The sequence below is a fragment of the Mustelus asterias genome (genome assembly GCF_964213995.1).
Source record: "Mustelus asterias chromosome 26 unlocalized genomic scaffold, sMusAst1.hap1.1 SUPER_26_unloc_8, whole genome shotgun sequence".
Lineage (NCBI taxonomy): Eukaryota > Metazoa > Chordata > Chondrichthyes > Carcharhiniformes > Triakidae > Mustelus > Mustelus asterias.
In genome coordinates this window covers 696,004-713,008 of record NW_027590115.1, presented here as the reverse complement: position 1 = coordinate 713,008, position 17,005 = coordinate 696,004, and the positions used below count along the sequence as shown (strand labels likewise).

The 17,005-nt window shown below is 43.4% G+C and overlaps 1 protein-coding gene across 1 annotated transcript in view; it reads left to right on the top strand.

Annotated features, from left to right (window-relative positions):
- Window positions 1-17,005, top strand: part of LOC144482173 (NACHT, LRR and PYD domains-containing protein 3-like) — a 68,283-nt gene that overhangs the window by 11,778 nt on the left and 39,500 nt on the right. Inside the window, 2 exon segments of the mRNA XM_078201381.1 lie at window positions 3,770-3,834; window positions 7,436-7,489. Of these exon segments, the coding sequence (XP_078057507.1) occupies window positions 3,770-3,834; window positions 7,436-7,489 (119 nt within the window).

The window sequence follows — 17,005 nt, the reverse complement described above, 5'->3', positions numbered from 1 at the left end:
CGCAAGCGATCATTCACTGACTTCTGATTCACGCACTGCAAACTTTAAGCGTAAGGGCTTGCTTATTAATGTTGTGAGGCTTCTCTATACATCCCACTCTCTCTCTCCGTCTCTTCTCTGGATCCCGTCCCCCTCCCAGCCACCGCCCCCCCTCCCCTCGCCACCGCACGAACCGTGCTTCAGCATATATTTCAGTATCTCTTTCCTAAAGCTGTTGTGACTAATAATCTGGCAGCTTTTGTTCATCAATGAACTGTATAAAATGGGATGTGGATTTTTGGATGAGAGCCGAACAGTTGCGATTACATGGAGAATTTCCGAAAACTTTCTGAATCATCGGAAGTTGCAAGAGTGTGAGGTGAAGAATGTTGATGTTATTTCTGAATCATGGCCTGTAGGCACTCTTGAGAATTTTGTGATCGACGTTATACTTTGATTCATGTTGGAGTTAGTTGGTGTTGTAAATAGGAGGTGTTATGTTGAGATGATTTTTCTGACATGTACACATCACAGCTGGACCACAATATCAGTAGCACCAAAGTAGACCATTCGGCCCATCTAGTTTATCTGTCATCCAATGAGATTATTCCTGATCTAATATGGCAAACCTTTGCTTCACTTTCACAACTTATTCGCATAGCCCTTGAATTCTTACTGTTTAAAAATGTGAATATCTCAGCATTGAAACAAAAAACATGATGTGGAGATGCTGGGTTGGGCACAGTAAGCAGTCTCACAGGTTAAAGTCCAATACGTTGACTTGGAATCACGAGCATTCGAAGCGCTGTTCATTCATCAGATGAGTGGGGCAAACATGGCAACCCGACCTCTACAGCCCTCAACGCGAAAGAGTTCCATATTCACTCCTTCTTCGGACGTTAAGCACTTCCGGCACAGATACCAAGCCGTCGAGACAGTATTCTTTCGCCGAGCTGCTAAACCACCTGTTGCCATTCCCTTCTCTGGCCTTTATTTGATGTTTTCCAGCCCCCTCCGCCCCACAGATTATCACATCTTCACTCCTCTCAACCATCAGGACTAATCCTTCACTGAGCACTTTATCAGCCCAGGCATTCAATTTACATTATCTCCAACTGAACACTCCCACTCAGCAGAAACAGGCTTCGGTTATCCAGTGCAGCTCCCATTGAGGCGACACTGCGGAAAATCTGGAAGCGTTGTCTTCAGTTTTGAAAATTCAGAGTGTGCTCTTCAAGGGATAGGTTGGGGAGATCGAGGAGACAGTTCCCGCCTTCCTTAACCAGCAATGTTGCCAACAACAGAGTTTCACTGCATCTTTAAAGGATGCAGCATTCAGAAATTAATGTAAAATACTTGTTTCGTCATGTGTGTGGCAAAAAGGATCCTGCACCCTTAAGTCTCAGGAGATTCAGCATTGTTAGCATAAAGAGCACCGTGGTCGAAGACGACGGGTCCATAGGTGAGAGGAAGTTCAACTCCGAGTGAGTCTAAGAAAAAGCGCTTGGAGATTGACGTATAACACACGTGTAAATTCGAAAGGAAGTATGAGCACTTACCTTGACATGAGGGACGGACAATGCATGAATCACTGTCGTGGTTTTCCAGACAGTTCGGGTCGGATTTGTGTGTCGTTCTCTGTAAAGGCATGATGCCCAGTTCCCGAGAGAGGTAGGCAATTACAGTGAAATCGTAATATAGGAAGTTGTAAGCAGGAGCAGGACTTTCAGTCCGTCGAGCTTTCACCATCTATGCTCAATTGCAGACGTAAATTTTCTATTTTCAAATCAATAAACGAATTTGTGCCCACTACCCAGTCACACAATGCTTTCGAAAAGCAATTCACTCTGCTTACCAAGAAAAAAAAAGATCTTCCTCACGTTACAATTACCAATCACAGTGCCTTTGCATTCGCTTGTTATCTAATCTCATGTTGTGAAGATGCCGGCGTTGGACTGGGGTAAGCACAGTCAGAAGTCTCAGAACACGAGGTTAAAGTCCAACAGGTTTATTTGGTCGCACAATCCACAAGCTTTCGGAGTGCTGTCCCTTCATCAGGTGAGTGCGAGTTCTGTTCACAAACAGGGCATATAAAGACACAAACACAATTTACAAAATAATGTTTGGAATGCGAGTCTTTACAGGTAATAAAGTCTTAATGATACAGACAATGTGAGTGGAGGGAGCATTAAGCACAGGTTAAAGAGATGTGTATTGTCTCCAGCCAGAACAGTTAGTGAGGTTTGCAAGCCCAGGCAAGTCGTGGGGGTTACAGATAGTGTGACATGAACCCAAGATCCAGGTTGAGGCCGTCCTCATGTGTGCGGGACTTGGCTACCAGTCTCTGCTCAGCGACTCTGCATTGTCGTGTGTCGTGAAGGCTGCCTTGGAGAACGCTTACCTGAAGATCAGAGGCCGAATGCCCGTGACCACTGAAGTGTTCCTCAACCGGAAGTGAACACTCTTGCCTCGTGATTGTTGAGCGGTGTTCATTCATCCGTTGTCGCAGCGTCTGCATGGTCTCCCCAATGTACCATGCCTCGGGACATCCTTTCCTGCAGCGTAACAGGTAGACAACGTTGGCCGAGTTGCAAGAGGATATACCGTGTACCGAGTGGATGGTGTTCTCACGTGAGATGGTGGCATCCATGTGGATGATCCGGCACGGCTTGCAGAGGATGCTGTGGCAGGGTTGTGTAGCGTCGTGGTCGCTGTTCTCCTGATGACTGGGTAGTTTGCTGCGGACAATGGTCTGTTTGAGGTTGTGCGGTTGTTTGAAGCAAGAAGTGGGGGTGTGGGGATGGCCTTGGCGAGATGCTCATCTTCATCGATGACATGTTGAAGGCTCTGGAGAAGACGTCGGAACTTTTCCGCTCCGGGGAAGTACTGGATGACAAAGGGTACTCTGTCCGCCGTGTCCCGTGTTTGTCTTCTGTGGAGTTTGGTGCGGTTTTTCGTTGTGGCGCGTCGGAACTTTCGATCGAAGAATCGAGCGCCATATCCTGTTCTTATGAGGGCATCTTTGAACGTCTGGAGTGTTTGATCGGAACCTGCTCAAGAACCGCACCGACCTCCTCACAAGACAAACAAGTGTCGGTGTGTGTGTGTCGGTGTGTGTGTGTGTGTGTCTTTGTGTGTGTGCTCCAAGATCTGAAATCTGCTTTTCATGTCCTCCCTGTGTCCTAGTGGGTTTTCAGCGGCTGCACTGGTTTCCTTCCACTGTCCAGAGCCCTGAAGGCTAGACTGATTGTCCACGGTAAATCATCACACACAAATACCCGAGGCTGAAATCGAACTTGGAGCTGTGAGGCAGCAGTACTTGCCCTTGAGCTAACATGCTGCCATTCATATATTCACCAACACACACAGGACAAACTGCCTCACAAATTGCAAGACTTACAAATAGACAATATATACACATAAACAAACACTGAGCGTTTCGTTTGTTTGTCGGAGTTTGTGTCCGTGAGAGTGCTTTTCATTTGCGAGTAAATCCTGTCCCTCAGAATCCTGTCCAGTAATTTTCCTCCCATTTGTGTAAGGCTCGCCAGCCTGTAATTTCAGAGAATACCCTTATTGCCCTCCTTATTCAAAGGAACAACACTGGCTATTAGCCTGTCCTCTGCGACCTCTCCTATGAATATAAAGGATATAAAGATTCCGAACAAGGCCCCAGCAATTTTCTCCCTCTCCTTCCTCAGTATCCTGGGATGAATCCCAGCATGTCCTGGGGACTTGCCTACCTGAATGCTTTTCAAAGAACCGAGCATTTTATTATTCTTTATATCAGCATGCTCCCCTCTCGACCCACCACCCAACATGCCCTCCTTTGTGAATATGAATGCAAAGTATTCGGTAAGACCTCACTCACTTTCTGAAGATGAACCCAGGCGTTTTCTCCTTTAGCCTTGAGTGGGCCTACATTTTCCGTAGCTGCCCACTTGCATGCATGCCCACTTATATACATATAAAACGCCTTGGGATTTTCCTTAACCATGTTTGTCAAGGACATTTCATAGTCCTCTTCAGACCGAAAGACTCCTTGATTCAGTTATTTCCTCATTTGTTGATATTCTCCGCGGGTTCTGTCTGCCTACAGTTTACTAAATCGTACTTATGCCGCCTTTTTCTTTTTGACTTACCTCACTATATGTCTTGTCACCCAAGTCTCCCAAAACTTGTGATCGTTTTCGTTCATTTCGCAGACATGTTGGTCATGAATTATAATCCACTGCCCTTTTAAACGTTTCCACATACCCTCAAACAGTGGCCCCTGATTTAAATTCCCCAGTTTCTGCCGAATACTGTTGTAGTTAGCCTTTACCCATTTTAGTAACTCCATCAGATGGCTGCACTTATACTTATCCATAAGTTACTTATAGCTTACAGAATTATGTCTATTGTTTCCAAAATGCTCCACACTGAAATTTCGATCACCTGACCGAGTTCATTCCCCAATACCAGGCCGAGCATGGCCCCCTCCCTAGTTAGACTAATTACATGATGCATAAAGAATGTCTCCTGAACGCACCTTACAAATTCCCCACCACTTTATCCAAGCCTTTGGCACGAAGGGAGTCCCAGTTAATATCGGGGAAGTTAAAATCACCCGCCACAACAACCTTGTAGTTTTTACGTGATTCCAAAATCTGTCCATATACCTGTTCCGCTATCTCTCCCTGGCTGTTGGGAGGCCCAGTACAACCACAGCAATGTGATTGCGACCTTCCTATTCCTGAACTCTACACTTATGGGTTCGCTGGATGAGCCCCCCTCCAAGGTGTCCTCCCTCAGTACAGCTGAAATATTCCACCTAAGCAGGAATGCAACTACACCAACCTATTTTACATCCCTCTCTATCACGCCTGAAATATCCAAATTCTGCAACGATAAGCTCCCAGTCCCGCCCCTCTCTCATCCAAGTCTCTGCAATACCTGCACCAACATAGTTATTTGTACTAATCCGAGCTTCAAGTTGATCTGTCTGAGCTGTCATACTCTTAAAGTTAGCACAAAGAAATTTCAGACCGCCATCCCTGCCTTGCTGATTAACCTCTCTCTGACGGGCCTTCCCCTGAGGCTTATTGCTTTTAAACTCGAAGTCCTCGTCGGTCATTTCACTTGCTGATCTGTTGCTCTGATTGCCATCCTGCTGCCACAGTAGTTTTGAATTGAAAAACAATTCCCCTCAGGCCATGGAACATTCTCCCTCACTTGGCCTTTTAGTTTCAAGCTGTAACTATTTTGGGCCAGTGCTTGTGTCCATGTCATGTAAATTTTCAAAGCAGATTTGTTTCTCTCCCTCCTGCCTCACCCATCACTCCCCTGCCTCCCTGTCCCTATACTCTGACTCCTACTACAGCCACAAAATAATACAGTGGGAATGTTGCGGTGAGTGGAGCAGAGCATCAGAGAATTTTCAGAATGGGGATGGTTATGTGTAGGCATCAGATATTCCTCATCATGTCACATCACAGGGAAGCAGTTTATTCTGTAACAAAAAATGTTGTACTTGATGTTGTATGAGGTCATTATTGAAACATTTAAAACAGGATTTTTTCCCAGTGTGGGAGTTATTTAATCGAAAAAAGAAGTCGCTGATGAACGAGATCATGTTCCAGCAAAAAAAAAACAGAATATAAAAGCCTGGCAGTAAGCAGCGTTAATGCATCCATTGTCATGGAATCGAGTTTCGTTTCTCCAGGCGCCCGAACACATATTTGAGTGAAAGCGAACAAATTGCAACCTTCATTTTGCTTCAAGACACGGGAAACGAATCTTTCAGGCCTCCAACAATTTCATGCATTATATTACAGACTGGAAATAAGTGACTTTTTTCTATTCAACCCTTCTGATAATCTAAATGCATGTTAAATTTCTGGATATGGCTTGATCAAATGTAATTTTGAGAAAAACCTTTCGTGACGTTTTTTTTCTGGATTTGCAATGAGCAAATTGTAAAGCTTGCGTTTCATGTCTAAGTTCACATGGACGCCTGTTTTGTGACTGATCTGCAATTATACCACTGGAAGGGTTTAACATTCTTTCCGAGAAATACAACGTATTGCTGGTGTTAGTGAAGTTGGAAAAAAATGTTTTGTGCAACAGGCGTCCTTGTCGGTAATACAACCATAACATCTGGTCACTCACCGAAGGTACAGCTTTCCCCGATTCCTTCCATCAACACATCTTGATCACACTGTAATGAATAGATCTCATTTTGCTCCTGGGTTCCCCATGGCCTGTGGAAACCCTTACTTGTGGTATCCTCCCTACTGTGTTTCAACTTTCGTTACCGAATCTTTGCTTTCTTCTGCAGCATTGCAGATCTTTCGGTTTGTTCTCTAACATTTTAATGTATTTCAATATTTCGCAGCACATGCAATAACATTTGAATCAAACTGTTAACTATTTTCCAGGCTCAAAGCTTAATTTTCTTGTTTGGTTCCATTCCTTACAGTGAACATTGTCACGATGGTGGTCCTGAAATTCAGAAAATGTGGTCTCTCAAAATGTGTCACTTCTTACCTCGTGGCCATGGCAGCAGCGGATCTACTGGTCATTATCCTCGATCTGATATTGAGACACATTCCAATTGTTTATTGGGAACACTTTCTTTTCCTGCAGTATATTCCCGTGTGCAATGTCCACGCGGTTCTGCTTTATGCAGCTACTGACTGTTCTGTCTGGTTCACTGTTACTTTCACCTTTGATCGATTTGTGGCCATCTGTTCCCAAAAACTGAAAAGTAAATAATGCAGTGAGAAAACGGCAGCTGTCGTGCTGGGAACAGCGACTGTGATGAGCTGTTTGAAGAACATTTTCTGGTCCCTTATGCTGAAGGGTGCATATAGGTTGAGGAATATCCCTTGGTTTTGCCAGTACCCGAATTATGTTTTGTTCTCTCCAGTCTGGGGGACTGTTGTGTTCTTGCACAACCTTTTGAACCCATGTGTCCCATTTATCGTCATTTTGGTGCTCAATGTTTTCACCGTCAGGCACATTGTAGTAAGGAGCAGAGCCCGCAAGAGACTCCGCAAGAACAAGAGTCACGAAAGCCCCAGAGACCTTGAGATGGAGAGCCGAAGGAAATCCATCATTTTATTGTTTGTTATATCGGCAAATTTCATCCTATTATGGGCAATGTTAATGGTTTACTCTATATGGTGGCGGATGTATTACTTCGGATATCGGCACATATGGTTAGATGCATATGTTCAGGAATTGGGATTGATGCTGCAACTCCTGAGTTGCTGCACGAACACTGCTATTTATGCCGTTACACAGACAATGTTCAGAGAGCAGCTAAAGAATGTGCTCAAGTATCCCTTAACTCCAATTCTTCAATTATTTCAACGATGAAAATAATTGACGCATTGGGAATGAGTCAATCATTTTCATTTGTTCCGAAGGTTCCAGGATTGAGAATACACAATTGTGCTTCTCTTGTCTCCAGGTAGCTGACCTGAATGTTCACATTCCCTCTTCGTCACATGGATCAACCAAAACAGTACGTTTCTCTCGTCCAGTAAACCTGTACACGAGTCTGATGCTGCACACTTAATGGGCAGAATCACAGTATCTTAGAATTGTTGCAGAACAGAAAGAGGTCTGGTGGCCCGCCATGTCTGTTCCGTCTCCGCATCTGAGTATTCTTCCAACCACAACACATCACCTCACACTTCACCGCATTGAATTTCACCTGTCATCTATCAGCTCTCTCCACCTGCTTGTCCATGTATTCTTTATCGTTATCGTCTCTCAGAGTACAATGCCTCCTGTGTCAAAGGAGAAACAAAGATCAAATTTACCACTGTACACCAATATTGTAGTCAGTACACAACATCAAGAAACTCAGTGGTCGTAATATCGATCTCTGGGGGATTCAAATGCAAACCTTTCTCCACCCCTAAAACTATTATTTGACGATTCCTCTCAGTTGGCTGTGATTTTGCCCATTGTGTATCAACGATTCGGCTGACCCTTTTATCCCTTGCCACACGGGTCTGTGCTTAGCACTCTGTATAATCAGTTTTGAAAGACCATTGTACACCACAAGAACAGCATTACACCAGCTATTGCGACAGGTGCGATGCTGCATCAATAAAATTTGAGCACACTTTAAAAAATATACACTTGTTAGATTAACCAGAACAATTATTTTTCGTTTATGTATTCATCTCGGATGTTACAATACAATGATAATTTTTCCTGAATGTTTATCCATTAACCTGCATGACCCATCTCATCCGACCTTACACTGTTTGTCCTTATACACCCTTTAAACTACCAATGCCACCACCTACAGTTATGCTATGAAAGTCACGCAGTCTGACGCATGTATAATGTTTTTATCTTTGTGTAATTTTCCTGCAGATTTATTTATCTGCATCACTCTCACGAGCTGGTGGTCTCTCGAAGATATTGAACAACTTATTTGCAATTCTATTGTTCCATAGCACGAGCAAAATTGATTATGTTATTGATCCCCGTGGGACGTAGTCTTCAACCAGCATTGCAATGCTCTCTTTAATCAATGTCGTGCTATTTTCTCCTTTCCTCCTATTCCAACATTTCCAACATAAACGGAATGACTTGGAGCCAAGAATATTTAACGCCCAGCCCTGACCTTCCTTGAGCAACAACTCTGTTATCGCTCCAACATCACATTTGTTCGAGACAATATGCATCTGGAATGCACTAATTACATGTGTCAAATTCAATGCAATCACATACATGCAGATTAATCCCGGCTTGACCTCAGTACATTCTCCTTTCCTCCAATTGCACCTTTTTAACTTGCTCGTCTGTATACTCGTTCTTATTACCGATTGGTGTCATTTCTCTATCATATTGATGCTGTTTAATATTTCCTCACAGATCCCACCCTGATCGAGTTATTTTAAAGCCCTCGCAACAGCAGAAACACAGTGCCCTGTCTATTTTGGTGCAACGCTCCATATGTCAAAATGGTGCTGACACCAAAGAAAGGCCCAGCGTCCAATTAGTCTCAAGGCCTCCTTCCTGCACCATTCTTCCAGCCAAGAATCCTTCTGTCTTATTGTCCTACTCTTTATTAGCTTGCACGTGACACTTGTTCTGCTTGCTCATGTTCTACATAGCTCCCGCAATTGTAAAGGAGGGGGCCTATCCTTCTGAGTCATTAGTATCAATATATTCATAGAACATAGAACATAGAACATTACAGCGCAGAACAGGCCCTTCGGCCCACGATGTTGCACCGACCAGTTAAAAAAAAAAACTGTGACCCTCCAACCTAAACCAATTTCTTTTCGTCCATGAACCTATCTACGGATCTCTTAAACGCCCCCAAGCTAGGCGCATTTACTACTGATGCTGGCAGGGCATTCCAATCCCTCACCACCCTCTGGGTAAAGAACCTACCCCTGACATCGGTTCTATAACTACCCCCCCTCAATTTAAAGCCATGCCCCCTCGTGCTGGATTTCTCCATCAGAGGAAAAAGGCTATCACTATCCACCCTATCTAAACCTCTAATCATCTTATATGTTTCAATAAGATCCCCTCTTAGCCGCCGCCTTTCCAGCGAAAACAATCCCAAATCCCTCAGCCTCTCCTCATAGGATCTCCCCTCCATACCAGGCAACATCCTGGTAAACCTCCTCTGCACCCTCTCCAAAGCCTCCACATCCTTCCTGTAATGTGGGGACCAGAACTGCACACAGTACTCCAAGTGCGGCCGCACCAGAGTTGTGTACAGTTGCAACATGACGCTACGACTCCTAAATTCAATCCCCCTACCAATAAACGCCAAGACACCATATGCCTTCTTAACAACCTTATCTACTTGATTCCCAACTTTCAGGGATCTATGCACACATACACCTAGATCCCTCTGCTCCTCCACACTATTCAAAGTCCTCCCGTTAGCCCTATACTCAACACATCTGTTATTCCTACCAAAGTGAATTACCTCACACTTCTCCGCATTAAACTCCATCCGCCACCTCTCGGCCCAACTTTGCAACCTGTCTAAGTCTTCCTGCAAACTACGACACCCTTCCTCACTGTCTACCACACCACCGACTTTGGTGTCATCAGCAAATTTGCTAATCCACCCAACTATACCCTCATCCAGATCATTAATAAATTCCGCAGATTTCAGCTGTTTATCCACTCCTCCCGCCTTCCCAGAAGAATGCCCTACATCTGCTCTGTGACATATTTGATCTTAACACCATGGAGGCAATATAAATTGCAAGAATCAAGCTTTCTGTGTGGAGCTTTGCTGTCTGTGTGGAGTTTGCACATTCTCCTCGTGCCTGCGTGGGTTTCCTCTGGGTGCTCCGGTTTCCTCCCACAGTCCAAAGATGTGTGGGTTCGGTTGATTGGTAATGCTAAAATTTGCCCCTTAGTGTCCTGGGATGCGTAGATTAGAGGGATTAGTGGGTGGGGCCTGGGTGAGATTGTGGTCGGTGCAGACTCGATGGGCCGAATGGCCTCTTTCTGTACTGTAGGGTTTCTATGATTTCTTTCCAACAACGTAAGCCTTTATATCACGAAACAATCACTTCAATATCACTATTCATCTTCAATTCTTCTACACTTCCTTCCTCTCCTGTCGTTTCACAGACCTTGTTCTAAATTCACTGCCAAGAGGAAACAGCATCTGAAATTACATATAAATTACTGAGCAGGAACATTGTGACCCACGCACTATCTACTTGCATTCATTTGAAGCTGAGTATTGACCAGTTCCCCCTTCGTCGATGCATTTAATTTAAGCTGTTACCACCTCTCTGAATTTACAATCCACATTGATCTCAGCCACGTTGTCTTCACCTGCCTCTCAATTTGTCACACCCGGATTTCAGATTGCTGCAGCGGTCAGCACCTTCAGCACATATGGTCACCAAGGATAATGTAAAGTCCATGACTGTGCATATGTTACTGGACACACATTCCACTGGGCTGCACTGCCATCTTCCTACTTACTTCTCTTACCTTGAATGTTACGACTTGGGATTAATTTTATTAACTGACTACATAGGCTTAAATGTTGCCTTTTCCTGAAGTTGTTCTTCAAAACAATAACACCGAGTATTTAATCTGCTCGTAAGTTTCCTGTGACGACTTCGTTGTTCTTCTTTTTCTATTGCTGCCTCATGTCAGCTGAAATAGTCACCAATAAGTCAGAGGGGATAAGAACTTTCGCTGATGGCATATAACGCCCGAAAACAAACATGTAAATAACACTTCTCACCAAATTGCTACCTTGAACCAAATTCACAAATGTGTTTGCCTGGTCCCAATCTCACTCAGGCTGAGCTCTCCCTTACAGGTTCTGCACCTCTTACCGGTTAACAGCTATGAAATATCTCTATATTGAATGAATGTTTGAAGTGTGATTCTCTCGTTCAATCTCCTGCTGCTGTAAACAAATTCAGGTCCCATGAGAAGCGCAATCCAGCGATTGAAAATGATTTGTATTTCAGTCACATATCTCTCTAAATCGTCTACTTAAAGAACAAAGAAAATTTCAGCACAGGAACAGTCCCTTCGGCCCTCAAGCCAGCACCGACCATGCTGCCTGACTTAACTAAAACTCCCTCCCCTTCTGGGGACCAGATCCCTCTATTCCCATCCTATTCATGTATTTGTCAAGACGCTCCTTAAAAGTCACTACCGTATCCGCTTCCACTACCTCCCCCAGCAACGAGTTCCAGTCACCCACTACTCTCTGTATAAAAAATCTGCCTCGTACGTCTCCTTTAAACCTTGCCCCTTAAACCTTTACCCCCTAGTAAGTGACTCTTCCACCCTGGGAAAAAGCTTCTGACTATCCACTCTGTCCATGCCTGTCATAAACTTGTACACTTCTATCAGGTCCGTCCCTCAACCTCCGTTGTTCCAGTGAGAACAAACCAAGTTTCTCCAACCTCTCCTCATAGCTAATGTCCTCCATACCAGGCAACATCCTGGTAAATCTTTTCTGTACCCTCTCCAAAGCCTCCACATCCTTCTGGTAGTGTGGCGACCAGAATTGAACAGTATATTCCAAGTGTGGCCTAACGAAGGTTTTATAAAGCTGTAACCATGACTTGCCAATTTTTAAACACAATGCCCCGGCCGATGAAGGCAAGCATGCCCGTATGCTTTCTTGACTACCTTCTCCACCTGATATTGCCACTTTCAGTGGCCTGTGTACCTGTATACTCAGATCCCTTTGCCTATCAATACCAATAAGGGTTCTGCCATTTCCTGTATATTTCCTATCTGTATTAGACTTTCCAAACTGCCTTACCTTTAAGTTGGAAAGTGAAATCCCACTCCAGTTGCCAAATTCCCAATGCATCATTTAGTTCTCAGTTTCACTAACATCTCGTGGTCCTCTTCTATGATTTTGAATGGTAACGTGTGCTGAACAGATAGATGATAACTCACAGAATAAGTACAAATTAGTTTTGAATGAAAGAGTGGATCGTAACACAGAATTGTTCTTTTTACTTGGAACAGGATGTTACTTATGAACAAAATAACGGAATGCACCAAAGTTATTTTCTTTTGCTGAAAAAAATGAATGCGTAATTCGAACAAAGAGGAAAGTATAGCACAGGAAATGGCCCTTCGGCCCTCCAATTGGCCCGTGCCGATCATAATGCCCTAACTAAACGAAAATAAAGCTTCTGTCCATACTCGGACCGTATCGCTATATTGCATCTCTATCCATGAATCCATGCAGATGCCTTTTAGATATTGCTGATGCGTCTGCTTCCAACACCTTCTCTGACAGCGCTTTCTAAGCACCCATCACTCGCTTTCTGAAAAACATGCACTACACAGCTACCTTAAACTTTCCCCCTCTCATCTTGAGTTTGTGCACCCTTGTAACTGGGTGTCCACTTCCACCCTGGCGAAAAAGCCTCTGAGTATCGACTATCGACGCTGCCTCTATTTCTCATACTTTTGTAGACCTTTATCACATCTCCCCTCAGCCTCCGTCTTTCCCGTGAAAACGATGCCAGTTTTATCAACCTCTCCTCATAGTCAGCACCCTTGAGACCCCGCAACATGCTACTGAACAGCATTTGCACTCTTTCCAAAGCTTCCCCGTCCTTCTGGTACAGTGGCCACCAGAACTGCATGCAATACTCCAAAAGCGGCCTAACGAAGGTTTTTAAATCTGCATCAGGATTTGTCAATCTACTCAATGTCCCGGCCGACAAAGGCATTCATGCCATATGCTTTAATTTCACCTTGGCCACCTGTGTTGCCACTTTTCGGTAACAGTGCACCTGCACTCCCAGGCCACTCAATATGCTAATTTTCCTAATGCTTCTGCCATTTGCAGTATAATTTACACTACATTTTATCCTCCAAAATGCAGCACGTTTGTCCAGATCACACTCCGTCTGCTATTTCCGTGCCCATGTCTCCAATCTATCTATATGCTGTTGCATCTCTTACAATTCCCGGCGCAAACTTACTGACCAGACCACCCACATTTTACTCCAGATCCTTTATATATATTGAAAACAACAGAGGTCCTCGCACTGAAAACTGCGGAACACAACTAGCTGCAGATCTCCATTTTGAATAAAAACCCTTCCACCACTCCTCTCTGTCTTCTGTATCCATCTCGACAGTCCATCCCCAATCGAATGAGATTTATTTGCACTAGACTGTCATGTGGGGCCTTGGCTAACACAAATTGTGAACCATAGGACATATTTGGCAGATATCTTCCTTCACAATAGATTTGAATGCATTGCTATGAACAATAGATTGAAATGTATCATCCATGTACTCCTGCAGTAGATTTTGATGTGTCACGATGAAAAAAACGATTTGCATAGAAAACAGAAATGCTCCTCTGCTGTAGAATTGTATGCGTTATTATGGATAACATCTAAACATGGAACACAGAGATCTTCTTCCAAAGGACAAAGAAATGTTATATTGTGAAAAAAAATCTTCTGAATATAACACCTGCAGGCCCTTCTAAAATGCAGCTAAGAATGCAATTGTGGACAATAATGTAGACGGTTGCATAAATATATATCCAACTGTGCTCCAGATGGTCGTGTAATTGTGAACAATAAACTGCAATGGAAGGCGCACATGTTCTCATACACGGTGTTATGGAGGAAAAAGTACCGAAGATGTTTTTCGTTCGTATGGCTGGTTGCTTTATTGTGAACAATGGAGAGGAATTTAAAAACGCACCAATTTTCAGTTGTTCCAATGCATCTTATTCTGAACAATATAATGTAATATGACACGGAACGATTTTGCATATTAAAGCTGGAGGTGAAACTATGAGAAAAATAAAGTATAGAATGGAAACGGAAAGCTTATTCTATACGACTGACAGATCTCTTATTCTGAACAATCAGGGCTTAGAAGGTAATGTAACATTAAGGCAAAACACTGCAAATCCTAGAACCGGAAACAAATGCTGTAAAATGCTGGAAAATCTCAGCAGATCTGGTAGCATCCGTGGAGCGAGAATAGAACTGACGTTTCGAGTCTAAATGGCACTTCATCAGCTCTGACGAAGGATCATCGAGACTCCAAACGTTGCCTCGAATCTCTCTCGACAGATGCTGTTCAGACCTGCTGCGATGTTCCAGAATATTTCCGCCTTGGTTTGAGAATGTGCAATGTAACATAAACACATTCTTTCATAGTGTTGATTGACCTGAGTAAATTAGAATGATGAAGAACAGTGGTGTGCTCAACTACACGGAGCTGAATAAGCTTTCATGAGAAAAAAGTTTGAATGCGATAAATGGCAGGGAAGGATGTACTTTTTTTTTAGCATTATCATAAGGTGTGATTGCTATTCTACGGTACAACATAGAGAGCAACTTACCAAATATTGTTTCCTCTACAGCGCACCTCGCTGCGTTATTCAGAGAAAAAATGGATTGGAATAAAACAGTTATTTTCTGTGAAGAAACCTGACATGTTACTGTGAAGAATCTCGTTGAATACAACAAACGAATGCTCTTCTACAGTCGAGTTGGAAGTGTGATTGTGCAAAATGGAATGAACTGGAATTTTCAAAAAAATTTCTATAATATAGCCGGATATAAATGCTCTCTATAATTCAGTTGCCTGTGCAATTGTGAAAACCAATGGATTTTAACAATTAAATTATCTTCCACAGTACAACCGGATTCGAACGCTCTTCTGAAGTAGAGTTTGATGTGTAATTGTGAAAAATGGAATACATTGGGACAAATAAATGATCTTCTACCACAAACCGGATTTTGCAGTTAAAAGTGGAGTGTTTAATGAAACAAAGTCCTGCTCTTCTATGGTATAGCCTCATGCTTTGATACAAACAAACAATAAAGATCTCCAAGCTTGCTGCCCGTCTGAACTGAAACCCGCTACCCTTCCGGGGACCATATCCCTCTATTCCCATCCTAATCATGTGTTTGTCAAGACGCCCTTTAAAAGTCACTATTGAATCTGCTTTCACTAAATGCCCCAGGAGCGAGTCCGAGTCACCTACCACACTCTATGTCAAAAACGGGCCTCATAGATCTCCTTTAAACGTTATCCCTCGCACATTAAACCTCTGCCCCCTCGTAATTGACTTTTCCACAACGGGCAATAAGTCTTGTCGACTTCCATCCGGTCGCCCCTGCACCTCCGTCGTTCCAGTGAGAACAAACGATGTTTCTCGAAACTGTCCACATAGCTATGTCCTCCATACCAGGCATCATCCTGGTAAATCTTGTCTGTAGCCTGTCCAAAGCCTACACATCCTTCTGGATGTATGGAGGCCAGAATTGAACATTATGTTCCAAGTGGGGCCTATCTAAGGTCTATAAAGCTGCAGCATGATTGCCAATTTGTAAACTCAATACCCCCGCCGATGAAGGCAAGCATGCTGCATGCCTTCTTGACGACATTCTCCACTTGTGTTGCCACTTTCAGTGACCTTCATAACTGTACACCCAGATCCATCTGCCTATCAGTACCCTTAAGTGTTCTGTCATTTACTGTATATTTCCGATGTGTATTAGACCATCCAAAATGCATTGACTCACAATTGCCCGTATTAAACTCCATCGACCATCTCTCCATCGAAGTCTCCAGTCGAGCAATAACCTGTTGCATCCTTTGACGGTCCTCCTTGCTACCCGCCAATCCACAAACCTTTGTGTCGTCTGTAAACTTACTAATCAAACATTTACATTTTCCTCCAAACCATTTATATATATTGCAAACAGCAAAGGTCCCAGCGCTGATCCCCGAGCAACACCACTTGTCACAGCCCTCCATTCTGAATCACACCGTTCCATTATTACTCTGTGTCTTCTATGAGCCAGCCAGATCTGTATCCACCTTGCCAGCTCACCTCTGATCCGTGAGACTACACATTATGTACCAGTCTGTCATGAAGGACCTTGTCAAAGGCCTTAGAAGTCCATTTGGACAACATCCACTTCCCTACCAACCCATGTCAATCACGTTCGCCACTTCCTCGAAAAACTCGGTCAAATTAGTGAGACAAAACCTCCCCTTCAGAAAACCATGTTGCCTCTCTCTCATACGTTTACTTATTTCCAAGTGGGAGTAAATCCTGTCTCGAATAATCCTCTCCAATAATTTCCATACAACTGACGTAAGATCAGTTCATCTGGAGAAGAGAAACATTGCACATGGTGATGCTAATTTATACAACAACTGACAGTGTTATTAGAAAGAGTAGAGTGGAACTGAAGACAGAAATGTTTTTCTCCAGGACAGTTTGAAGATCGTTTTGAAGAATAGAGAGTGTTGGAACACCACAAGTCAGCTGGATGTATATTATGGACAATAAACCAGTATGGAATGAAAATAGCTCCTTCTGCAGAGCAGGTTATTGTATAATTTTGGGCATGGAACATTAAGTAAAAGAGACATTCACTTTCTAGCGAGATGTGTTATTGTGAACAAGAGCGTGGAACTTAACATTGATACCCTTCTGCTTTACATTGCATCAGCTATTTTGAACAAGTTAATGAATTGAAACACATGTAATCGT